At 48.9% G+C, this 25,574-nt stretch overlaps 6 protein-coding genes across 6 annotated transcripts; 4 read left to right on the top strand and 2 right to left on the bottom strand.

Moving 5' to 3' along the window:
• Positions 1–2,024: 2,024 nt before the first annotated feature.
• Positions 2,025–3,253, bottom strand: FPSE_07400 (uncharacterized protein; the record flags this gene model as incomplete). Its single annotated transcript, XM_009260518.1, has 3 exons — positions 2,025–2,479; positions 2,529–3,116; positions 3,166–3,253. 3 exons carry the CDS (start codon positions 3,251–3,253, stop codon positions 2,025–2,027), a joined length of 1,131 nt encoding a protein of 376 aa, XP_009258793.1.
• A 2,573-nt stretch (positions 3,254–5,826) lies between these two features.
• FPSE_07399 (uncharacterized protein) lies at positions 5,827–7,377 on the top strand (the record flags this gene model as incomplete). Its single annotated transcript, XM_009260517.1, has 4 exons — positions 5,827–5,920; positions 5,978–6,457; positions 6,517–6,761; positions 6,811–7,377. 4 exons carry the CDS (start codon positions 5,827–5,829, stop codon positions 7,375–7,377), a joined length of 1,386 nt encoding a protein of 461 aa, XP_009258792.1.
• Positions 7,378–9,979: 2,602 nt separating this feature from the next.
• On the top strand, positions 9,980–10,396 carry FPSE_07398 (uncharacterized protein; the record flags this gene model as incomplete). Its single annotated transcript, XM_009260516.1, has 1 exon — positions 9,980–10,396. One exon carries the CDS (start codon positions 9,980–9,982, stop codon positions 10,394–10,396), a length of 417 nt encoding a protein of 138 aa, XP_009258791.1.
• A 748-nt stretch (positions 10,397–11,144) lies between these two features.
• FPSE_07397 (uncharacterized protein) lies at positions 11,145–12,435 on the bottom strand (the record flags this gene model as incomplete). Its single annotated transcript, XM_009260515.1, has 4 exons — positions 11,145–11,207; positions 11,258–11,572; positions 11,622–12,077; positions 12,127–12,435. The coding sequence occupies 4 exons, from the start codon at positions 12,433–12,435 to the stop codon at positions 11,145–11,147; spliced, it is 1,143 nt and encodes a 380-aa protein (XP_009258790.1).
• Positions 12,436–13,097: 662 nt separating this feature from the next.
• On the top strand, positions 13,098–15,402 carry FPSE_07396 (uncharacterized protein; the record flags this gene model as incomplete). The annotated part of the gene is made up of 4 exons (XM_009260514.1): positions 13,098–13,169; positions 13,348–13,543; positions 13,594–13,767; positions 13,817–15,402. The coding sequence occupies 4 exons, from the start codon at positions 13,098–13,100 to the stop codon at positions 15,400–15,402; spliced, it is 2,028 nt and encodes a 675-aa protein (XP_009258789.1).
• Positions 15,403–21,998: 6,596 nt separating this feature from the next.
• On the top strand, positions 21,999–22,928 carry FPSE_07395 (uncharacterized protein; the record flags this gene model as incomplete). Its single annotated transcript, XM_009260513.1, has 1 exon — positions 21,999–22,928. One exon carries the CDS (start codon positions 21,999–22,001, stop codon positions 22,926–22,928), a length of 930 nt encoding a protein of 309 aa, XP_009258788.1.
• Positions 22,929–25,574: the final 2,646 nt, after the last annotated feature.

Here is a 25,574-nt window from a genome sequence, read left to right as displayed (position 1 = left end):
GGTCAAAATAAAGCAAATCGGTTCAAATAGGGAGAAATTTCAGTATTAGGTAGAAAACGCCTAACGAGAAATCAACAGCGAAATCTATGGATGTTTGTATGTAAGAGGGAGGGTTGAGTGGTGTGGTTTGTAGAGGGGAGAGAAAGCTGGGAAACGAGACGAGCTATGACGGAAGAGAATCGAGCAGGGAGGAACTGGCAGGTTTGGTTCGGGCGGCTTGTAGCGCGGGGCCTGCCTCAGCCTGGGCAGTGAATGAATGCCCAGCCAAGCCAGAGTGTGCGTGGAGCCCTTAAACTTCAGTGCTCGAGCAGGGTAGCAAGGGTACGAGATGGCCTAGGAGGAAGCCTGCCGTGGCTATGATGGATGATGATGCTGCTAGTGCAGTAGAGCATGGCACGGGATTGGATGGACCGTCAAGATGGGTGGCAGAAGGTCTGTTGTTCTGCCCGGCTGATGCTGGGCATTTGAGAGCGAAGTCCAATCAGGGTTGGGTTTGGAAGAACCGTCCGCTGCAACCTGGAACACATTGTGCTTTGCTGTATGTGCATTTCACGCAATACTTGGAAGGAGAATTCATTTTTGTTGGGTTCCTTTCCAGGCTATCTCGGGTATTTTCTTGGATCTTGGAATGAGCTGTGAGTCTTGCTATGATCCACAAGTCATACCAGGAACATGTCGAGTCTGGGAACTAATTCATGGGTATTACTACCAGGTTGGGCAGAGAGCCTCACCAGTATTTAATTGCCGAACAAAGAGAAGCCAGTCGTCAATTACAAACTCTTTGTCCCATGTCAAATAAAGGCTTTTCCACTTATCAAACCCTTGTAACACCAAAACCGTTCGTGTCAACGCCCGTCTCGAGTCAAAGCAAACTCTAGACCGCATCTCGAGGCCTAATTTATGTCTCAGTAACGGGGGACAAAGGCCAAATCACACGGAACCCTCCCTCCAACTCGGGATCTAAAAAGAGCCCACAACCACGTAACCTTGTTCTCGTCATCAAGACCCATCTCTCTTCTTCATTGACAGGACCCATCCCTCCATTATTCAGCTCTAGAACAAACTGCAAGAAGACAAAAGGAATGAAAATGAGGCGAAGAAGCTTTCTACCTTAATCGTCCCGACCTGTAGATCATTTTTGGAGCGCAAATCAATACACGGTAGTACCGAAAATCGCAGAATCTTGATAGAAACCCCACTCGAGCTGTTGTCAAATGTCGTCATAGGCTTTCTTTTTTAATGGAAAATAGGAAACAGAAAACCCCACTCTCTTTTGAACCCTGGCGCCGATTAACAACGAACTTCTTGGTTCTTATCCCAGCGGAGTCACTCGCCTCACCTCAGTTCAGCCATGAAAAAGAAAAGCATGGACAAGTAATGATAATTCAAATACGAAAAGAGTCATCACCTGGATCAAACAATTTATTTCCGAGGTCAATTGATTACGTAGACCTCGAGTCTGAGTCACAAGACGTTCTTTGTCCACATGGACAATCAGATGCTGATTGCTGACGGAACTAGAAATCTGTCCATCCGCAGCCTTAAAACCGCCCCGTTCTCGAAGGGTCCCTGTCTGATGGGCATCTCCGTAGTGTCAGTTTGTTCTCATGACTGGAATGTTCCATAACTGTGGCTTTTCTATTAGCATGGCGGCGTTTCCCAATACCCCGGCAGAATACATTGCCTCAACGGGAAAAACAATAGCATTTGTTCGTTGGATAGGCGTTTCGTTACTGATCAGTTAGCCTCAAGTTAAAGTGGTATGTTACCCGAGTTTGCTTAATGAATAACCGAAGCACACATCGAGCCCCAAAGTAAAGTATTCTGGACCAGCCTCAAAGCACATGTTGGCCAATCGCTGTACAAACATCGGTTGTCAATTGTCCTATACTAAAAACAGATTCCCATGTTTTAACCTAAACTCCATAGTATCACCATTGAACGAAACCCGAGTCATAACTCCTTCTGCTTAACTCTCTAGCAGCGCCTATGCTACATGCGTTGTATATTCTCCCACCGAACCCTCACTGATCAAAGCCCTCCTTTGATCCCAAGACACCAACTCCACCGTTGCTGCGTCGTCGGCGACCAATGACATCGTGGATCCAGTCGCTGATTGTGAAGCCCCAATGTCCAGCGACGAGAACACCGCTGATGATGTTGATGATCTTGACGAACAAGCTGATGATACCGTCGCGGCTCTCGTGAACTGTCAGCAGAATGGGTTCGATGTCGTACTTGAAGAAGATTCCGGGAATGTATCGGTCGTCAACTGCCTTGCTCTGCTCTGTAACGGCATACTGGTTGGTGAGGATGGACCTGGAGTTGACGCTGTACACGGTGGGCACAACGGAAAGGTAGTATTGGAACTTGTGGAAGTTTCCATCGGCCGTGTTGACGGTGCCGTCGAGAGGGTTCTCGAGCGAGGGGTAAAAGGGACCGTAAGAAAGCTCCGAGATGATGTGCGAAAAGTTAAACTCTGCGACTGGTCAGTATGCGGTATCGGTCTTGTCACCAATGGGACTTACTGCTGTGATCAAGATGCTCGCCATGGCCCATGTAACCGTGGCCACGAGCAGTGATGTGGAAATCACCCTGCACCTTGTTCAAGTCGAGACTTCCGTAGATACGGCAGCTGTCAGCGTTACCCCTGAATCGGGGCGTCTTTGCCCACTTGGCCCTCTTCTTTCCAAGCGCAACAATATCGTGAACGTGCTCCTCGCCGAAACCCTCATCTTCATACTTTGGATCGTTGTATCCCTGGCCAGTGTTGACTCGGCCTTGGTCATCGCGCCCAAGCTTGTGAACACCCTTGTTGTCGGCCCACTGTCCCCAAAGAGTCTTGTCGGTATGGAGGCGTTTGGCCGCCATGATTCGATCGCCAGAAGCATCCTGAACGTTGACGTGGATATCGTCGCAGCTCATCTTGACTACGATATCCAAGTTGATTTGCATTTCCCGTGAGACGCCGGCCTCGACTTCGAAGTTGTGAGACTCGGCGCCGCGCCACCAGCGGCCAAGCTCACCCCAGATAAGGATGAGCGAGATGATGGATACGGCGACAGTCCATTTTCCACCTCCCGAGGTTCGTTGGATGTATTGCGGCTTTGACTTGGCTATCGAGAGTTAGCGCGCGTGGATGGTAGACATTACAAGGGAACGTACGGAACGCATCAAAAGCAGCTACCAAGCTTCCCTCCTTGGGACCAAACTTGTCCTCGTCGTAGTCGGGCTTTTCCGTGCCGTTCATCATGTTTGCAAAGAATCTCCAGTCCCGCTAGTTCGAATATATACAATGAAAACCGTGGTTGATATCGTGGGGGGCCGCCTGTCGCGATTCGTCGCAAACTAAAAGTCGTGATCGACACCAAATGCGCAAAGGGTGATTCTATTTCCGCATGCCCGATTTGAAAAACAAAAAATGGAAGGACTGGAAACCAATTGGAACGGGTTTCAGTGGTCTTTGAATTACTTCGTCGACCACGAATCTTTTTGGTGAACGAAAGTGGGAATTGTCGATGTCGTCGCTTCGTTGCGCTCAGCAGCCGCAATCAGAAAGGACAGCTTACTGTAACTAAAACCGTCCCCTGGCGTTGGAGTTGTCAGGGTCCAGCTTTTGATTGGCTAGGGGGTGATAATGGGTTAAAGTGATGCCGACCCGAACTTGTTCCTGAGCTATCAACGGCTGTAGCACGGGGATAGTCGCTTAACAGTCCCACCCGTTCATGTCAACTCAGATGTTGTGTCTGTCATGACATAGCCAGCTTCAAACTGTCCAATATCGCCTATCACATGGTGTAAATTTGATCTAAAAATATCGGCTGCTCCATTACCTTGACTTCGCCTCATTCTAGGCCCAGCTGGTATGGTGGGCCTTGTTTAACAATTAACAACAGTCATTAAATTTCTGATGATGATATGTTCAGAGTAGAACAGCGCTCGTGTCAAGAGTATTATCCGACGTAATGAGGTAGCTATAAATGCTTAGATGACACATGATCCATGGCGGCATCAAGGGTAAGTCTGTCGATCATTGTCCCTGGCGTTCATAGCATGACAATCTCGTCTGTTTTAGTAATTTCAGCATCCTTAGGGGACGACGCCAATATATTCCACTCTTTTTGTAAGTAAATTCATCTCAGAAGCTAGTTTGTACAGGAACGGAAGGATCATGTACTGCATGCTGGCATCAATATGCAATGTTGCTCTTGAGGTTGTATCTAAACATCTAGACGACTAAAGCGGCATACCTCTAGGACGCAGCCGAGTTCCACGATATCACGACGGTATTCATTCTCATTCATTGAGAATGGATATTATGGATTACTGGTAGCATGCTCACTCGGTCCGAATACAATAACTAAAGCTGGTCTACGCTTTGTGCAGTTGAATGAATACTGGGTCCAACATAGCCAATTCTGGGGGATTTTCATGAGCAAAGTTGGTTCGGCCTAATTCCCCACCATATCGATCTCTGTGAGATAAAGTAATTGGAGAAGATGGAGTAGTGAATGGGTCGAGCGCTCTGTATGCAAGGGTGTGCTTTATTTAAGCTTACTTCACCAACCATGTTGATGTCTATCAAGTGTCCATACTTGCTTTGATACCATCGTCAAATGATAATCGGGTGTTGTATACGGAAATAGGGATCACGTGTTGTTTCGAATGTACTGGGCAGTTCTCTCTCGGCGCCGAGACGGGAGTCCACGCGAACACTGGTTCTGGGCATCTTGGCATACCAGACCCTGGGTCGCGAATCGGTTAATGGTGCCGATAAGCGCCTTGGCAAGCAACAAGCAATTGACGACATGGAATTGCTTTGAAGCATTTTGCGACAATGAATGAGGGCGATGCGACGAGAAAGATACAGACTTCAACTCGCAAGAGAGAGAAAGGCAATAATGAGCAAGTCTTGTGGGTAAAGTACAGAAAACTGGGCGATTGTGGAATCGGAACAGCGGGTTCCTCCACTGTAGCAAGAATGCCCGACCTAACGTGCCATAACACGGTAGATTATAATGGGGATGATCTTCCATTCTTGACAACGGCGCAGCCATTTTGTCAGTTCAACGGTTACTTTCAAAGCATAACCAACGTGGGCAATCCTCGTATATAAATGAAATACGATTGACCCAAGCTTTCATGCAACAGTCCTCTCTCTGTTGGTACGCAATGACCCCTGGGCTAGATAAGTCTAGAACTTCGTATCGCAAAGGCATCGCACCACCCGCTGCAATGCGCGTAATATACTGGAACCCGGGCCCCCGCCGCGTCAGGTCACTATAATAGCAAGGAAAAGGGAAAAGGGAAAAAATAGATACAGCCTGACGCTCTAATGTGACGGTTACTCCGTTTTAGCCAGTCAATAGACCGTGTCACCCTCCTCTTCCCTGATCCACCGTCTCTTTGATTGGGTGTTTCTCCCTCCCTCTCTTGCTTTGCAGTTTGCTCCGGCTCCCTTTAATTGCGGCAGTCGTATTCTGTACCTTGCGGTATTCCCACGCAAATCCATCCCCCCCGTCACCTGTTTCCATTTCTTTTCCTTGGCACTTTGACTTTCTTCAACAACATCCCATCCCATTCTCCGTTTGTCGATTTATCCATCACACAAGACTCTACGTCTCGGTTCCGTTTTCTTTTACATTGATATTCGCTATCGACTCTCGCTTTGACTGCTCAGTTAGTCATTAATAACTATCGCATTCATTCGATACTTATCGCACCCGAACCTTTCCTGGGCGCGCCCAACCCTCGCTTTCTGACGTCGGCCTCGTCGCTCGTTCTTCTCGACGTCGCTCACTTTGATTTCGCTCGGACTCACTCACGATGAAGTTCTTTTATTCCGCCGGCGCAATTGCGCTTTTGGCTTCAACGGGCCTTGTCAGCGCCCAGGCGTCGCCTTACAGTATCTCAAGCACAGGTGCGCTCCTCCAACCGTCACCGTTAAGGTAAACAGACATTAACTTTAGCAACGCAGACGCCATCAAGAAATCAGCCAAGCAGCTCGCAGCTGATTTGATCGAATACTACCACGGAAATGACCCCGGTGGTATTCCAGGTATCCTTCCCGGTCCTCCTCCCAACGGCGACTACTACTGGTGGGAAGGTGGTGCGATGTGGGGGACGTATATGGATTACTGGAGGTGCACTGGCGATACGAAATACAACGACCTCGTCATGCAGGGCATGCAGTTCCAAGTCGGAGACGACCAAGATTACCAGCCCAGCAACGTCACTCTATCTCTCGGAAATGACGATCAAGGTTTCTGGGGCATGTCTGCCATGTTGGCTGCCGAGTTGGCATTCCCCAACCCTCCCTCAGATCAGCCTGGTTGGTTAGCTCTCGCTCAAGCTGTTTTCAACACTCAGGCCAATCCCGACCGACACGACGATACTTGCGGTGGTGGTCTTCGATGGCAGATTCCTCGAACAAACAACGGTTACGACTACAAGAACAGTCAGCGCTCCCTTTCAGCTACAACTAATCAATGAACTTGCATACTAACTTGTGAAAAGGTATCGCCAACGGTTGTTTCTTCAACCTGGGTGCCCGACTTGCTCGATACACGGGCAACAAGACCTATGCCGACTGGGCTGAGAAGACATGGGACTGGATGGAGGGCGTTGGTTTCCTCGACCCCACCTCTTATAAGATTTACGATGGTGGTCACGTTGGAAAGAACTGTACCGATATCAACAAGGCCCAATTCTCTTACAACTCTGGTGTTTTCCTCCAGGGCGCTGCCTTTATGTACAACCACGTAAGTCAATTCGCCGCAAAACTCATATGAACCTGACTAACATTCTCAGACCGATGGCGAGAAAAAGTGGGAGCAACGTCTCGATAAGCTGGTTGATGCTACCATCTCAAACTTCTTCCCCAAGGATATCGCTGTTGAAATCGCCTGCGAGAACCACGACACTTGCACCACCGATATGTACTCCTTCAAGGGCTACGTCCACCGCTGGATGTCACAGGCGACCCATCTCGCACCTTTCATCCGACCCAAGATTCTCCCTGTCCTCGAAAAGTCCGCCCAAGCTGCCATTGCTCAATGCACCGGTGGAGATACCGGACGTGTGTGTGGTTTCAAGTGGGCCAGCGGCAAGTACGATGGCAAGACCGGTGCTGGTCAGCAGATGAACGTTCTCGCAGCCGTGTCATCTCTTCTCATGGAGAACACTCCTCCTCCTGTCACAGCAAAGAAGGGAGGTACCTCCAAGGGTAACCCCAATGCTGGTAACGTCGGAGACGGCAAGATCGACAAGACTTACGGACCTCTTACCACTGCTGACAAGGCTGGTGCTGGTATCCTGACCTTCCTGGTCCTATCCTTTGCCTGCGGCATGTTTGGCTGGATGAGTCTGGGCAAATAAAATGGGATCTTGCTTGATAATATAATGATGCCGAACGACTCAGTCCGGTAGCACATTTGTGCTTGTTTGCAGCAATTTGAAGGAATGGTATTTCCGGGCGTTGGATGGAGTATACTTGACACAAGCAGCCAGGAGGCTGTGCTATCTATTTCTCTTTAAATTTTACAATGTTAATCGTACCTTTGGCTTGTGATGTGACAGTTTGTTTTCGACATGCTCTGAACAGCCATACAGTCTTTGTTTCTAAAGAATCGCACACCGAGTTGTGTGCATGCCCTGTTTAATCGAGGCATAATATTCGTCATTATGGGTGGTGAGTAATGCACGGTGAAACAAGACTGGTATGGAACGTTGAGTTGAAAGTTTCCAACTTCAAACACCAACAGTCAGAGCTGGTGTGATTGGTGACGGGACCGTGGGACTGAGACCATGTCTTCTGTGTAGAATAGCAATGTCTTGCAAGGGAAAACAGTGGGTAATAAGACCGAAGATTGTGTCGGGAAGAATGCCAATTTTGTTGATCAAATACCAGTTCGTTATCCGAAAGCTTGATGGGGTTTCTCACTGCGGAGTCTCTAATCGACGCCCCTCAGGATATCAGAAAATTTGACTGCAAAGATCATAAGGGACAGAATTATTAGGCCAACATGCTACTTAGACCAGGCTTCTTAGACTACTTATTTTTATACCCTATGATTTAGGAGGCCAACTTTTCTGCTACCCACTAGACGCCGCCAACAAGAGTGAGGACAGCGAGAGCGAGAGTGAGAGTGATGGCGCGAATGATGGTGACGACTAACATACAAAGGTCGTGGTGGAAGAACACGATGAGAGGACCCATGAACGTTATCATGTCACTGACAACCCAACTCGAAAGAACAAGGTTCTATTGGCGTCTCCAGCACGGCCAAACTTCGAGATCTGTTTGCTATCTAGATGACACCAATGTTTATTATATCTCTAACATCAAAGATCTATAACAACGGCATAGTATGTCACGAACGACATGGCTCGTAGCCTCTCCTGGTCAACTTATTCTCAGCAGCCAGAGTTGCATGATGAGGTCGTATCTATATCTCTATTCGGAACATCCACTATGGATCAAAGCCAAGCGGTGCACCAACTCAGACAACTTGTATGTCTGTAGGCTCACATGATTTGTCGATGTGTCAAGGTTGAATGTCAAAGCTGTATGTGGCTCAGCTTCTTTACGTTTGCTATTGCACCACATCACACAAGGATGGTCACATCCAAGCTCAAGAAGTCAGCTCACCCTAATAGCCTCGGTTCCTTAGAATGTCTCCCCCGCATAAGATTCACAGATGGAGCTCACTGGGATGGAAGATCCGGGGAACGATCTGATTACATACATGACCACACTTAAGATCCCGGCACCAGCAAACAAACTATCATGTGCATGCACAATCGAAAGCTTGACGTTTCCATCTCGTAAAAAATGGGAAATAGACGACGGAAATGATCAAAAGCCCATGGTCAATTCATCTTGCAGCCTGAGATCCAGGGGCGGGACTGGCCGTCGCTAGCTGGCGTCTTCCGCCATGAGATGGATGGATGTCGCCTTTTCCTTTGAGGTCAGAACTCTGTTGTTTTCGAAGGGGTCCATGATCTACGTTATTACTCAGCCACGTAAGTTTCGTAGTGATCAACGACTAGCAGAGGTTCTGACCGACGTTTCAACGTTTCATTTCTCCTCATAGACGCATTAAGTGGTGACATCGAACAACGTGTTCAGGATACGCTCGTACTCATGACGACAACATCACAAGGGATCCATTTTCGTGTTCAATTTTTTCCCTTTTGCAAATTACTACCTTGTCGTTGTCTTTGTGAGAGTGAGGCTAATAATGCAATAACAAGGCCCGTGGATCCTATGTAGGGAAGAAACACCCTTGCATTGGCCAATGGCGTCTCAAGGAATGGTTTTCATGGGGTAATTTTTACATACTAAAAACTCTAGATCCAGGAACCAAGCTCGAAAAAAACCTGGGGGTGACCGCGTGACAAGCGCCATTTGTCTCGGCATGAGGAGACGAGAGGAGTTTTGGTTGAGGGGGTCTTTTTTTGCCATTTCTTTTAGCATCACACGCGCCCCCAGTTGCCGTTAACTGCAAAGCGTAATATACGTAGTTAGTCTTCTGACTTTTTCGTGAACGAGGAGAGCCGGGTTTGCAAGGGGGGTGTTGGTTGATATTGCTGTACAGCTGGGAGCTATCTCGCCTGTCAACTTAACATGACGACAAATTCAGTCTAATTTAGAATGCGGGGGGACAGAATAAAATAGAAGGATTCAAAGAGAAGAAAAAATCAGTTAAAACATGGGTCCATTTGTGGGGTGAGCATAGAAGTAAGAGCTTGTTGGCTTTGACTCGGGGGTGTGTTGAGCGAGGTATGTAACAGTAGGTGGGCAGCTATAACTACCACCTACGCCCATCATGACAACCTCTCTTTGTCTATTCTCCTTCTCAAGCTTTACTCTCATCTACTCTTGACTCTCTACATCTTGATATTCATCAATCGAATACTCTTGCTGAGAAACTACAAACCACAACTCTACTCAGCTTACATCCATCTCACCACCACAATGGCAAACTACATCCTCACTGAACCCTCCCCTTCCACAAACGTCTTTGTACGTTCCGGTCGAGGCGGCTACGGCAACATCTCGCGTGCCTCAAAGCCAACAAACTCTTCGACATCCCGCACCGTCGCAACCACTACCACCACACCAACCGCTCCCTCACGCCGCTTCTTCAGCGGCATCGGCGGAGCAGGCAACGTCCACCGCGCCAGCGAACAGCCCTCTGTGTCTCTCGACGACGAGTACGACCGCATCGCTGCCCGTGACCAGATGGCCGCCGGACACGTCGGCATCGGCGGCGCGGGCAACGTCTTCCACCGCAAAGAGAGCGATGCTGGATCAGACATTAGCTCCAGCAGCTCTCTGAGCTCAAAGACCAAGCTGTGGGCTCGTGTGAGCAGCACTTTCAGCAGGGACTAGGAGGCGATTCTTTCTATCTTGTTTTGTTACTGTGCCAGGGAGAAGAAAGGATCCCCATGTACTTGAAACTAGCGATCGGCGTTTGATGAATGGGCTTTGACATTTTTTTTTTGTTTGGTACGAGAAAGTAAAAATAAGGGCGGGGACCTCAGAGCAAATGGGAATGGCGAAAAGAAGCCTTGGATATATGTACGGTTGGCATTGATGAGTGGAGATTGGCGATATGAAACTGCCTCTCTCCATCCTTTGTCTGTATGATGTTTGTTTCTGGTGAAGATTATTATACCCCCGAGCGTAGCTCTCGTCTTATATTATAAAAGCATCGATTCTTTCCAACTTGCAGTTCCAATTTGTGGCATGAATATAGACTATCTGACTCTCTAGCATGTGATCACTTCACCAAGACACCAAGACACAGTATCAACGCATCAGGGTATCATTAAGCTTCCTCTATCTGGCAAAGGTTGTCTACAACTGCACCGGTGTCACTACACGCCTGTACAGCACTAAATCTTCCATTCCATGCAAAGGCTCATGCATCGCTCTATCAACAGCTGCGGGACAAAGTAGGTTGGTTGTGGGAGTATAGACATTCACAACGGTCATCCCCATCATAAAAGAACCAACAAGAATCTAAGTTAACAACCCAGGTCAACGAGTATACACACGACCACATCGGATTGTTATGGTAGGGACTGCATCGTAAAAAGATGCGAGTTCGAAAAGGTTGCACCAAAGGAGGTACATCTTATGTGAACTTGGTATGAATAATGTCGGGGTTCTCATGCCAGTCATCGATGCTCACCCACATCTATTCCAAGTTAGTACGCTGATAAACAAGGATGCAATTGCTTCACTAACCTTTCGGAAAGTACTCAATCCAGCAAGAATGCTGCCTCCGATCCAGGTCGAGTACTTTCTCTCTGGTGGCGCAAAGATCTTAATTCTCATATCCTTGACTGCCAATTTTTGCAGTTCCGTCAGGAGACGGTCGCCAAAGCCCTTTGTCAGCGTGCTTCCTCCAGAGAGGACAATGTTACTGTAAAGCGATTTTCGCAGGTCCAGATCTGTTCGGTTGATGGCATCGACGACAATCTGGTGAACACCAGGGTATTCGAGACCGATAATTTCAGGGTCGAAGAGGATCTCGGGTGCTCGGAAACGCTCTGCGCCAATCTTTATTCTGTTAGTTTGTTCGTGCAATGGACTGGATGTGCAGTCTCACCTTGAGCTTATAACCGTCTGGGAGAACGTATTCGGCAACCTTGCTGTCATTGGGCTTCACACCAACCCAATCCCTCTCTTCTTTTCGCGGGTCATGAGCAACGTACGAAACGCTCTCCTTGATTAACCTCACTACCTCCTTCTCGGCACTCGTGTGAAAGACGTATCCACTCTTCCTTAGCAGCGTCTGTAGGTACTCCGTCACGTCTCGGCCTGCTACATCGATTCGGCGAATACTGCTGGGCATGGCGAAACCTTCGTAAACCGGCACGGCATGTGAAACACCATCGCCTGAGTCGAGGACGATACCGGTTGTTCGGCCACTGGCGTATAGTGATAGCACAGCTTGGATGGATGTGTGGAGTGCGGGGACATTGAATGTCTCAAAAAGGATCTGAGCCGCCGTGTCGCGATTGCTTCGTGGGTTCAGGGGCGGTTCCGTCAACAGTACTGGATGCTGGAAAGTGTCAACAAAGCCAATGAACCAACATTGCTTGGTAACAAACCTCTTCACTGAGAGTCTTCAACCCCTCTCCGTAAACATACTCCCAAATCCTCTCCATGTCGTCCCAATCGGTGACAATACCATGCTCAAGGGGATATCGAATCTTGAGCAATCCTCGCAATTCCGAAGCCGCCTTTTGTCCTATAAACACCTCACCCTCGAGGGCACCCGCGAGAACTCTCAAATGCTTTGGTCGACCAACCCAAGATGGGAAGAAACACTTTGGTAGATCGTCGCCTGCGAAACCGGCTCGAATGGTGCCAGATCCATTGTCGAGGACTATAGGCGCATTGTGAAGAGAGTCGGCCATGGTTGTGTAGATTTCAAATTGGCCTCCTTAGTGTCGGTTGTGTTACTGTTGTCATAAATCGTCCCAACTTCCCAGCTACCATATGGGTCCCCCCAACTTGGAGCTTCTCGATGGCGGTAGTTCAAGCTCACAGCTGATCACAGCCGCAAGTTTTGGCGTATTAATTAGTAGGCCAAAAATTCGTCGACGCGTGCGTAGCTCGTCGTATCTATAAACCGTCGTCAAGAAAAGAGTCGAGAGGTGGTCGGTATTGTCAAAAGGTATTTGTTTGTTGTACCCCTGCCCTGCTATCCAACAAAGCCGCGCCCGCCAATCCAATCTGCTACTGCTACTTCAGGAGGCGCCCCGTGGCAGCTTCGTCACGTGAGTACAAAAGGACCCTTTACGCCTCAGGCAGGTGCACTTTAAGTGCTTCGCGTTTAGGTCGCGTCTCCTCGATAGTAAATCGCGTCACAGACGTGCATCCATTATTACCCAGGCAACTCTGACCTCAGAAGAGCTTTTTGCGATACCAAAGACGAGCTGCAAACTCCAATTTTTGCCTTTCTGATACCTTTTGTTGTTTTCTCGCTTGATCTGGGTCTAGCAATTTCCCTGAACGACGTTGTTCATCCTTATTCCATCGTGCATGGTTCCAGAATTGCTTCATCTTAGTCGCCAACATGGTCAAGGCCAATGCGAATGCAACACCGCCTGCTACGGCACCTGGCGTTTACAGCGCAGTATATAGTGGAGTAAGCCTTTTCATGCATATTCAGAACCCAGTTTGAGCAATTCATTGGCAGAGATGGATTTGCCAGGCTGGTGAGAAGAACGTTGCAGCATCGCATGTTGCCGTCGGAACTTTCTTTCAATACAACAAACCTCAGTGCTACCGGCTTTCTCCACCCAAGCTAACAAGCACCGCTTTAGATACCTGTGTATGAATTCCAATTCGGTGCCGAGCTCAAGGAGCATGTTATGCGAAGGAGGGCAGACGATTGGATTAATGCTACTCATATCCTGAAGGCTGCCGGTTTCGACAAACCAGCTCGAACCAGAATCCTCGAGCGAGATGTGCAGAAGGACGTTCATGAGAAGATCCAAGGTGGTTATGGAAAATACCAAGGTAAGTGATCTCTTGACATATGCAACTGCTCTTCTAACACTGGTGCGCAGGAACATGGATACCTCTCGAGAGCGGACAGGCATTAGCAGAGCGACATAGTGTCATCGACCGACTGCGACCGATTTTTGAATATGTTCAAGGCACAGAGACTCCTCCTCCTGCTCCCAAGCATGCAAGCAAGCCCAAAGGGCCAAAATCTCGACCGCCGCTGCCTAAATGGAACAGTACGTCAGAATCAAACTCGATTGTGGCCCACAACCTGACCTCTTTTAGATCCGCCCCCTCCACCTCCTGCTCCAGCGCCCGTGATTCAAGACGACGGAGATACCCTGATGGGTGACGAAGATACTCCCGACAACCTCACGGTCGCATCTGCATCGTACATGGCCGAAGACGAACGATTCGAGATGCCTCAAGCGCCAGGCACGGGCCGAAAACGCAGAAGAGACGATAACAACCTCCAAGATCTTACCGAACAACAACATGCCCTGTACGGCGACGAGCTCCTCGATTATTTCCTTCTCAGTAAAACAGATCAGCCAGCAGTCAAGCCTGACCCTCCCGCAAACTTTCAGCCTAACTGGCCTATCGATGCAGAGGATCACACAGCACTACACTGGGCATCCGCTATGGGTGATTTGGATGTCGTTAAGCAGCTGAAGCGATTTAATGCATCTTCTACAGTCAAGAACATTCGAGGAGAAACACCATTTATGCATTCGGTCAACTTCACAAATTGTTACGAGAAACAAAGCTTTCCTATGGTCATGAAAGAACTATTCGAGACATTTGACGCGCGTGACAACATGGGTTGCACAGTGATTCACCACGCAGCTGTGATGAAGAACGGCAGGGTTTTCAATTCATCATGCTCGAGATATTACCTCGACAACATCTTGAATAAGCTACAGGAAACATTGGAGCCCAGCGCGTTTCAGCAATTACTGGACATTCAGGATAACGAGGGAAACACAGCATTGCATCTCGCAGCGCAACGAAATGCTAGGAAATGTATCCGAGCACTGCTAGGACGTAACGCTTCATCAGATCTCGCAAATCTTGAGGGCATAAGGGCCGAGGATCTAATCATGGATCTGAACGCGACTAAGAAGGACCGTGGACCACAAAGATCATCGTCGCCTTTTGCCCCTGAGTCTCAACGACATGCGTCATTTAAGGATGCGCTTATCGAAAAGGCCAACAGACAATCCCCGGTGGTTTTTCAGTCGGCAGCCGCAAACACAGTGCAGTCGCGAATCTCACCCCTTATCATGGAAAAGTTTCAGGATCTAGCCAAGAGCTACGAGGACGAGTTCCGTGAGAAGGACATAGCAGAATCCGAGGCAAAACGGCTATTGTCCAACACGCAGCAAGAGCTGACATCTATCCGACAAAGCATTACAGATGTTGAGGGTCAGCTAGAGCCAGAAGAAGCAGCATCCAAACAGTCGACCGAAGCCAATTTGGCCAAGCACCAGGTACTTTCGCTTATCACACACCAGAGCCGCCTGAACATCCAACGGGCAGTGGATAGCGAACTCAGCCGCATCAACGGCGAGGGAGGTGGGCAGGAAGAGTCATACGACAAGAGGCTGCGCCTCGCGCGGGAGCTCAGCTCACTGCTTGCGGAGCAGCGCAAGGCCGAGGCAGAATACGTCGAGGCGTTGAGCATGGTGGGCACAGGAGACAAAATTGAGAAATACAAAAAGCTCCTCAACAGGTGCCTCGACACCAAGGAGGCTGAGAGTCTGGACACGAATCTCGACAGCCTGATCGAGATGATGGAAGAAGAGCGAGATGAAAACGGCATGGTTGGCGTTATGGATCCTGAGCCAATGGAACTATCGGTTGGCATATAATTAACATCATTGGCCTATCGGTCACCATCATCAGGATCCTTTTTCTCTTTTGTTTTGACAAAGTCAGATATAATAGTTATATCCAATTTTGGTGAAGGGGCGTGTCAAGTTACGGACTTTCTCTACATTCTAAGCTTGGGTGGTGATTGGTTGGACCATGTTTTCTGCGTTGGACAGGGCGCTGGGTGTATGTAAAGTAATTGTAAATAAAACGCAAGCAAGTTGCCAGCGAAATATACTCAAACGTTGGCCCAAAACTAGTGCCTTCCCCAGACAGTCGGTCAAGTGAAATGGGACACCGACCACCAGGTTACACTACCCAAGACAGGTTACTGCTACGAGCACTACCGAGACTGGCTTGACGCTAACGTCTACGAATGAGTGAAAAATCCATGTTGTCGGGACCGAGGGAGAGTTGAGACCTTCAAGCTTTCAAGGTGGCGCCAAGACTTGTCCTGTCAGCCAGCCGCATGCTGTCGTGCCTTACTGAACTCGACAGTATTGTGCCAGCGAACACAACGCCATAATGATATTGCGGCTGAAACCTAATGCCTAGGAGCGGCAGTTCGTCTGCGGTACTCTCAAAGAGGCTTGGTCATGTGCAAGCAATATGTCCCTAGTCGACCCAAAACTTGGACAGCGATAAAACTTCCTCGAATCAGTGCATAGCATGCGCAAATAGATCCAAGTAGGCGTAAATAAGGTCACCCACAGGCAATATTGAAGCCAACCTTTACGCTTAGTGAGCGGTGAGGTAAGAATTCCCTCGGTGATAACTGTCAATGTCGATTGCGCCATCTATCTTCGATGGTGATGGTCAGATGACAGCAACGAGAGCATGCTCGGCAGGAGATGTGAAATGAGTTGGACGTGCTTCGGAACATAGCACAAGGCTCGTGCTACACCTTTAGCCTCCGAAGTAATATTCCAACAGCCTCCAGGCATACTATAGGTTAGGAGAGAAATTGCTGAGGTTGTACGACGTGGTGTCTCCTTGGACAGCACCGGACAATTGTGCGTTAAAATGACCGCGCTCTGGTAATAATGTTCAACCTTCAGTTGTGGGGTTTGTGTTTGTTGTTCACAGGGCTGTTCTTCCTGTCCCACTGTCGAAACTGCTAACGACAAGGAACAAGGATCTTAGATCAACTTGCTCTCTTATGAGTAAGGGATCTAGTTACTGTAGCTGACCGCATGAGTCCTAATCATGTGAGTAACGGCTTTTCACTTTGTAAGCTGGAAACTAACCAAGGAAGTTTCCATGTCGCTATAGTACGTGGTTGGAATAAGCATGAGCACTGGGTGGCACTGGGTGTGGCCTTGACAGGACCAGCAACCAGAACTTTTGTTCCCCCTGCCAGGAGGCGGCTAGATCTCCGTTGAAATCGGCAAGATAAATCAGCCGTTGATTACGCACAGTGGGACATATAACATTTCTGGTGGAGTAAGTTGTTCAAAGTTGCAAATGTCCGTGATTGCCAAGTCATGGATGACTCGGATACAATTGTAATACCTGACCGTCTTGAAATGGAAACGAGTGCGAGAAATGCACTGGGCAGTGGCAAGAAGCGTCGTGGACAACGGGGCCGAGCGAACCGTTGATGTTGAGTTCAAGCCGTGATTTTATTCCGCGTTGCCAGTCAGCCGCGTACAAGTCCTGGCCTTGTCAGTAAGCCTACGTCGAAACACGAGGCTGGAGTGGTCTTACTACCCCTCAAGAGGCAGTTCCGTGCGACAACGGTGGATGCGAATCGCCCAAGAAACAAGGAAGAATAATACTATGTCCGCTATACCCTTGAACGCATCGCGCTGATTCGAAGGAGTCCTAGATATATTCTGTAAGCCCTGCTGCGATTTGCAAGAGTCTTTCTCTATCCGTAGCTTGTTCTCCGACCTTTGCAAACGACTGGCTGGGATTCAATGTAACCTTTGACAAGGACGAGGGTCAAAATGGTGGGGACAACTCGTAAGGCTGAACAGGGTAGAGTGCTATTTTCGAGCACTGACAAATTGAGTGGCTAGTCAGCTAGTCTATGTTGGTCTGAATGAACAGGGGCAGAAGGGCGGAGTTTGTAAGATGTCAAAACGCAGACATGGATTTACGGAATCTCAAATTCCGGACAACCCAAGTTGCCCAACAGGCGCTATTGCTCGTAAAGGTATTTGCCGAGACTAACTGTGAGAAGAAGCTTGAACATTTGGACATTACTCGCAATCGATGTCTTGGGATACGGCGTGGACTGCACCAATACTGTCAGGAACGAGATGGGTACGGCCAACAACCGCCACCTTGGTATTCGTAGCGCAAACCAGCCCTGTCTAGCCTGTGCAAGGCAACAGGCCATTCGCATTGTTGGCCCATGTCGAATGGCTAGGGACAACCCCTCGAATTGAGAAAGAATGTTGAAAGTCCAATGCAGACGTTACTGCACCAAGTGCACATCTGAAGATCGTTACTTGATGCGTACTATGGCCAAGGAAGCAGGATGTCATCCCATCATGGCTGAAAACTAGCCGCAGGCATGAGGTCTTGATTCTGGGTTTTTTTCCTTCTGAAATGCTATCTTTTAGAAGTGGGCCATAGTGACATGGCAAGCACACCCCAATGTTGTATTGACCACCCTCAAAGGAGGCTTTTTTGACCTGATGCGTTGAGTCTCTGAGACAGAGATTGCGTTGCATGAGGCGCAGCGCTGCAACCATGACAAGCCGAAGCGACGCCCCAGTCTGCCTTCTAGAAGGCCAGCAACCTTGACAGTCAGCACACTTGTATTGCTGTGATCCTTGAGCGGCTGGTAAGCTTTGATTGTCCGATATCCTGCGGACTTGATCCAACACAGCTTGGAATGAACAGTCGATTCGCCTGCATTTTTACTGATGGCAAATTCATCTCGGGCTTGTTTTTTTGGCAAAGCCCAGACCATGTCGTGTTGGTAGTCGGTCCAGCTGGACAAGGTTACCGCCGACGCTGATCTTTGGTCTGTGATTCGCTACCGAGACGCTGGAGAAGGCCTAGGACGCAACAGGGGAAAAGCGAGACATTGGACTTGTAGGTCTTGGACCCAGACTCGGCAGCATGTCGCAGTTGCATCGACCTGAACCACGCGTGTTTGTGGCTTATTGGATATGAAAGGGCTAGAGACTTGATGATCCAATATTAGCAGATATTTTGATATAGCCCGAAGCAGCCGCCCCAGTTTGGGTAAGTGGTAGATGATATTCAAATACGAACCAACCACAGACTTGGCGGTGCAATGTGTGCGCTGTAATCATGATCCATGGCAATATCAGTGTATAGAACAAAGATACTGTAATATCAGACACGTGAATATTCAACGGTATTATTGTATGAGCCATGCAGTATAATACAGTAGTAGACCGAGTAATGCACTTTTGTTCTGTAAATAAAACAAGATCTGAATGGCCTCGAACTGTACGTGGAGGTGCATGTCAAGTTTCAGGCGCCCCTTGCAAGCCCGACACCAAGAATGGGAAGGCGCCCCCCTCCTTCCTTTTGTGCATCCAATCACGTGTCTCGCAAATGCCAGTTTCAGCTGCGTCTGTTCCTTCCAGCGTCACAATCGAGACTGCACTGAATGATCAACAATATCGGTTGGAGGTTAATAATACTTTTTTGCTCCGGAACAAGATCCTTCAGCATCAATGACATGCTGTCGCATGCCGCAATATCCCGTCCCGTGTCGCATCATGCGGCAGGCATCGATATCTGCGTGGCATCCGCTTACCTGTCGAACCGGCCACCAACACATCCGCAATGAATCCTTTCAATAGGGCCAATACGCATTGATCGTTGTCCTCGGCAAGCATAATCGAGTCAACAAGGATTATATCATCAGATCCGCTAAGGCGAACCGGACCCCTCCAGAACAAAGCCACCCGTCAAATGACGCAGATTTCCAGAATTGCCCAGACATATTTCCAAGACCCTAAGAGTCGGGGATTTCGAGCTGCGCTAGGTACAGTACAGTACTGTTGACTCGCTCAGACTAGCAAAAGTCCTTGACAAGAAGAGTAACTACTATAGCTCTTCTGCGTATAGTATACACTCCAACTTTCCACACCGAATGCAGAGACAAATTGAATGACATACTGCCCCGCCTTTGACGTTCTTGTGATACTTGCACAACGCTTTGGCTGGCTGCAGTACCCGATACACAAGCAGGCGGGTTGCTAAAAAAAAATAGGGACTTGAAGCCGTACAGACGAAATCATTAGTCCACTCTTAGGCCATACATACACTAAGAGTGATCTAATATTTATATCAGCCACGGAATCAGTACCGGTTTTTATGCAACCCACCTGACAAGGTACGCTTGTGTATTTCATGGACAAGATTTGATGCTGTATGGGTTGGACACTGACTCTCTGGGCAGGGTGTCTTTCCACCAAGCCAGGCGGATCCATATTCCTCAAAACCGTTGCAGTTTACGGATATCACAATACTTGACCCAAGGTTGCACTGAAGCGGCTCATGCAGGGACATAGTCGACGCCATTACACGTTGTTTACGGAAATGCAGCGCACCGCTCAACCCGAAGATACAGATCCTAGAGCCAATTCTAGAAACTTTATCTCAGTGCCAACAAATTTGTCGATCTTTTTGCGGCAGTGCGTGTCAGACAAGGCCGATCTTCGTTGCCTTAGATCTTAAGAAAACCGTTCGATACATGCAGAAACATTCATTTTCTGCAGAGACTTGCCCAGCACTTATGCCACTAACGCAGCCTTGTCTAACCCAAAGGGATGCAGGCTCGACCTTGTCCCATCCACTCGACCAATAGTCTCTGAATTGAGCCCTCTGTCTGGAACAAGCTCGTGACAAGGGTCCGTCTCTGGCCCGTGGCGTTGCTACAAGTAGAGCTCACCTCAGCTGAAAGGTTCATTTTAGCCCATTCTCCGGCGTCACTCTATCGCCAAACTGACCAGAATTAGGCTTGGTCGAGGAAAGAATCTGCAGGGCCCGCGCTTTGGGGGCTCAAAACAGATTACAGTGCGATCGTGGGGCACCATGGCCAAGGGACGCCCGGCTAGTCCAAGCGACTTTTTCTCCTCTGACGCCTTCGTTGGAAGTCGTGGGCTGAAAACAGGGATCTCAATCTTGTGCAGACTGCAGCAAACGACTCTTGTAATACGCCCGAGGGGTACGTGCGACCTTCAAATTGTTCGCTTTGTTCCCCATTCGATGACTACATGGCAACTGCAACGTGAGGGTCGCCGACTCGAGCACACGATTCATTGAATTCCCTTGTCCAGCTCTTGTGAGACAACTCAGCCCAACTCGGCTTTCAGTGTCACTGCAATCTCATTGCCTTCCTCTAGGATCTTACTCCCTGTATCCGATTCATGTTTCATCTGGAACCTTGTCAGTCCTCATTTCACCACGGCAAGTTGTGGCAGCCGTCAACAAGCAGCTCGTGAGGCCAGTAGCCCTTGGCGAAACTTCATCAGCCATGACTTCTCAAGAGCACAGGCTACCTGGACTGAAGTCGTACCTCTTCTTCTACCAGTACCTTGTCAAATCCCAGCAACACTCTAGAACCTAGGACTCCACTTATAGCAACCACCCCTACAAGTTAAACGTCGTCAGAAGTCGTACCCACGTCCCGGGGCCGAAGCCACAGCTAGTCTCGATTAGTTGCCCTTTTGAAAGAGGCTGTCTGAAGCGTTTCTTTCCGCTCCTTTGCCAAAGGGGAATCCATGTTCGCTTTCTTATTATCCCTAGCCTAGACTCCTGTGGAAGCAGGGTGTGGGTGAAATGGGTGTCGAATTATCCTTCTGTATTTGGCCTGATTGTCATCAAGTGATGCGCTTGGCTTGGCTTGCTGCTTTGATCGTCTTTGGTCGCTTCCATCCCATCAGTTCGTGGACAAATGCCATATATAACTCTGTGTCCCTGACCAGATAACATACTCAGATAGAGGGTATTGCTTCCGTACTTTGATCTTCTCGTTTCTTCTACCTGCATTACCAGTGATAGGTCCTCGACTTGCGCTTCACCCACTCTGTCGCAACCCCAGCACCACATTGACGACCCTGATAGCTCGCTCTGCCAACCATTTTCGTATCGTCGGGAGATCATCTGACAACATTCTGCTGATCTAAATCGGCTTTACCGGCTCCATTGAGTACTTCGCGCGAGTTTCGTGGTGGACAACATTTCGTGATCGGCATAGCGACAAGATAATATATCAGCCAACTATCTGATACAAGCCACCACCAAGGCACCTTGAGGCGCACAACGCTTACTCACGCGCCGCTTGTCATCAAACGAAAGTCGTTTCGTCTTACTGAGCAAGCGCCCTTAACCGCGGTGCTGGGAGGATTAACTTGGATCAAGAGAGTCCGAGGCCACCAAACAACCCTGTCTGTTAGCCCAGCCTGCTTGTCGACACTGTCTGCTCCGCCCTACCAAACCAGACGAGGATTGTCAACGCAACGGGCAAGCATACCCCCAGGAAGTCACAGTCTGACCGCAGGGAGTAGAGTGACCTCGAGAGCCCCGCCAAGGACACCGGCGGCGCCAAAATTAAGTTTCCGCGAACATATCGATCAATCACTAACTTAAACGGCGCACCATGCCCGTAACTAATCGAGGTGTAACACAACTTACACCTGACACCACCTCGACGGCGTCTGCTACCAGTAACTACTTGAATAAGTCGTCTCCCTCTCTAGAGACTCTTCAAGCTGGCCTAGCTATCTTTGCCGTTGCTGTAATCGCACGTTTTTGCGTTTTACAGCTGTACTTATGGTTGCGACAAATGCGCGGCTTGGATCAACAAAACCTTCCTGCTAGATCTATTCTCTCGTCGTTCTCACAGCCTCGACGACTATTGCAGTCGCGGCCTATCTGGACAATGGATGAGAAGGACAACACGCCGCTGGGGCATCGACAAGATATCGATGTGGAAAGTGGCTTACAAGTCAGCTCTGCACAGAAGAACTTGGTCATCGACCCCAACTGGCAAAGTGCAGACAATGCTATGTCCAGACACATCCTATCGCGACCACCTCCGGCACCACCTCTGACACCTCCTGAGTTGAGCACGGCTGTTTTCACTTTTGAAGACCGTCCCCGGCCAGGCGACGATAGTTTCATCCGTCAGCCAAACCCTGATTACATGTCGTCAACTGCCGACGCTGTCCTTCCTCCCAACTCGGGAACAGCCTCTGTCACCCGCCGACGCTCATACAACAAAACGCTTCCTATCGGGGTTCCTGTTTCTCAGTCATCTCAGGGCATATCAGATGCTGCCGATCTTGTCTTGTCGCCCAGCTCCTACCCACCTACAAGCCCGTTTTTACCACCGGCCCCACCAAACGCAGGAACCACGGAGATCGGCGTCCAGGGCGAGATCATTGGTGTTCTTGATAACGAAGGCTCCGGCTGGACAAGACATACGCGTGTCTATGGAGGCGGAGTCTGCCTTGCTTGTGCAGCCTCGGGCGGGAATCACGGTGGTGGTTTCTATGGAGCAACGGTCCGGCCAGAGGAAATGCGATGACAGGTTGAACAGTTTCGGAACGACCATGGTGTACCACTGTCAGTTTATAGCTGACTGGATATGATTGGCACTTATGATCCGGCATAGGGATCCATGTGTAACGACCGTTTACGACTTGATATTAGAGGTGGACGTGGTTCAATGGCCACGCTTCTGGGCAAAATTTCCTCTTGTCTTACTTCAACAGCATATGTACCTTTGGATTCTGGGCGCAGTACATTATCTCATTCTGTCTTGTTGGTTGGATATTTGTTTGATGCATTTTCAGTGTAATATGTCCCTTGGGGACTTGTCTACTTCGTTTGTTACCGGGTCAGGGAATCATGGCTGTGGGGGTTTGTTCCACAAGCCATTCCTATCAATGTTTAGATTTTGGATTGATGATATTATGACCAAATTCCTCACACTGCAAGTTACCGTACCACATTGTGCCACCGTTCAGTAACATCCTCCTTCATCCCTACCTCTAGTCCTTCAGCATCAGCTTGCCCAAGCCCCACATGATATACCTAGGGTCGCAATCCTTGAACTATCACCAAAGTGCTTCCAAACGGACCATTATGATACCGTCACGGATACTTTCTCAGTTACCAACATGTAAGCCTTCTCAATGCCATATCACGAGTTTCAAATCATGGAGCTATGAGCACTCGGCTCTCGTCAGCCTTACAGAGGAGCCTGCCCCAAGGTCATCCCTTGCAAGTGCTTATCGTAGGACTAAGCATCGGACATGACCCAGAAGAAAGAAGTCCGACGCCCGAAAGAGGTCGCCGCATTCAGAAACAATCCAGGAGATCCTCCAAAGGGCTGCATCTGTGAAACAACGAGAACGCGAGCTCGCGCGTCATCCACCCCATGCAGGTCAGGTCTAGGACGGACATGTTGACCAACGACTTATACACCTTTTACCGATTTTAGTTGATTACCCGTTCCCAAGCTTACTCAACACACCGATCGGCGATGTGAGCCGAGTTTCTTGGCCTGCCTACCTATGATAGATGCTATACTACTCCGCATCCAAGGGCAAGGACAGGCCTGGTAAGCTTTCTCTCCCTCCGTCTCAAGCAGGAGCATGAAGGTGCGGCAACAGCGCTTTCGTCTTTGTTGTACCCTTGTGGAACGGGCAATTTAAACATCTTACGTGAGATGAGAAGGAATAACACTCCCAGGGATCTTGTGCGGTGAGCGGGTGATCACGGACGTGTGTGCTGGATGCGAGGAACTCCAAGGGAAGAGGGGGGCACATGTGCTTTTCATGGCGAGAGACGGATTTTGCGTAGGGCTGATAGTGGATGTTGAACGGGGATAATACTCTCAGAAGGATTCGTGGACTAGACAGGAAGGGGAAATACGATCAGACGAAAGCTATTTGATGCTTGGCTCAAGGGTATCTACTAGTCCCTGACAGTCAGATTATCAAGAAACCAGAACCACATTTCGTCTGCGGGGAATACTACCAAGGCCCATTATATGACCATGTCGTCGTTGTCGTGCCTCTCTCTCAAGGGAAGCACAACGAACGAAAGTAAAGCATAACTGACCAGGTCACAAAAGGGACTTTGGTTCAGTGCATGACGCATTCTACATGCATCCATATGCGCATTTCGAAGTTGGTGATTTGAGACCACTATATCATGGCGTTCCGTATTCCAAGTTTGGCTGCAGAATTCGACTTGGAAGAAGGGATGTCAATGGCTTTTTTTCTATCGTTTTCTCGAAAGTTGATTCCTCTTTGGGATACCTTCTAGCTTAAAGCTTCTGCATATCTAATGTGAGTATTATGATTGGTAGGGTTTTACCTTTCGACCAATGTCGTCTTGAGGAAGCTAGTAGATTCTAGCAGGGACACTTGCAGTTTGCTGCTACTAGTTATACGGCATGCATACTTTTCGACGGGTTTCTTGATTGCAGATGGTGTTTAATTGGCTTGGTGTCTTTTGGAACGATGATTACTCACGTGTGATGCCTTGAGGCCTGCTTCTTGTTGGGTCGGTGCTGTCTGTATCTTGCTAGGGGGGCTCACATTGTTTCGGGCATGACTTCATCAGCAGCTGTGTCAAGCCACGTGGGGATGAACAGGTACAAAGAACTGGTGGGTAGGTACATTGAGTTGAGATCGTCCTATAGATGGCCTTGTTATAGTACCCCGAGTCCCATGCTTGCTGGTCCAGGGGGAGTGAACTCGTACGTTTTAGTGTATAGGAATGGATAACCTGAGAGCTTACTCTCAGATAGAATAAACTGTTTACTAATTATCCTTGGAGTTGAGAAGACAATGTGTTTAACCAGTATCTCCATGGATGTTCTGGAGAATGCTGTTGACAACTGTCTAACGAGGTAGAACAAGACAGCTTGTCCAAGGAGCCGGTGACAATCTGCATGGGCCCTACCCGTGTAGACGCAATACGATGTTTACGTTCATTTACTATCAGCACGGTTTCTTACGATGCCCCAGGGCCCTTACACTCTAACGAAGGGTTGGCGCAGAAGTGACTCTTCATGCATCAATCCCCTCCGCAACACAGCCCAACCAGCAACACCATCACAGCACAAAGAAAGGCACGGCAAAAGAAAAAAAGGCCGACGTCACACTAGTTGCCAGGCGCAAAAAGAGAATCTGGAGGGCAATTGGGATTGCTCCCGCCA

The sequence above is a fragment of the Fusarium pseudograminearum genome, chromosome 1 (genome assembly GCF_000303195.2).
Source record: "Fusarium pseudograminearum CS3096 chromosome 1, whole genome shotgun sequence".
In the NCBI taxonomy this organism is placed as follows: Eukaryota; Fungi; Ascomycota; class Sordariomycetes; order Hypocreales; family Nectriaceae; genus Fusarium; species Fusarium pseudograminearum.
Note: the sequence above shows the minus strand (reverse complement) of the source record. Positions and strands in the feature narration are given on the sequence as shown.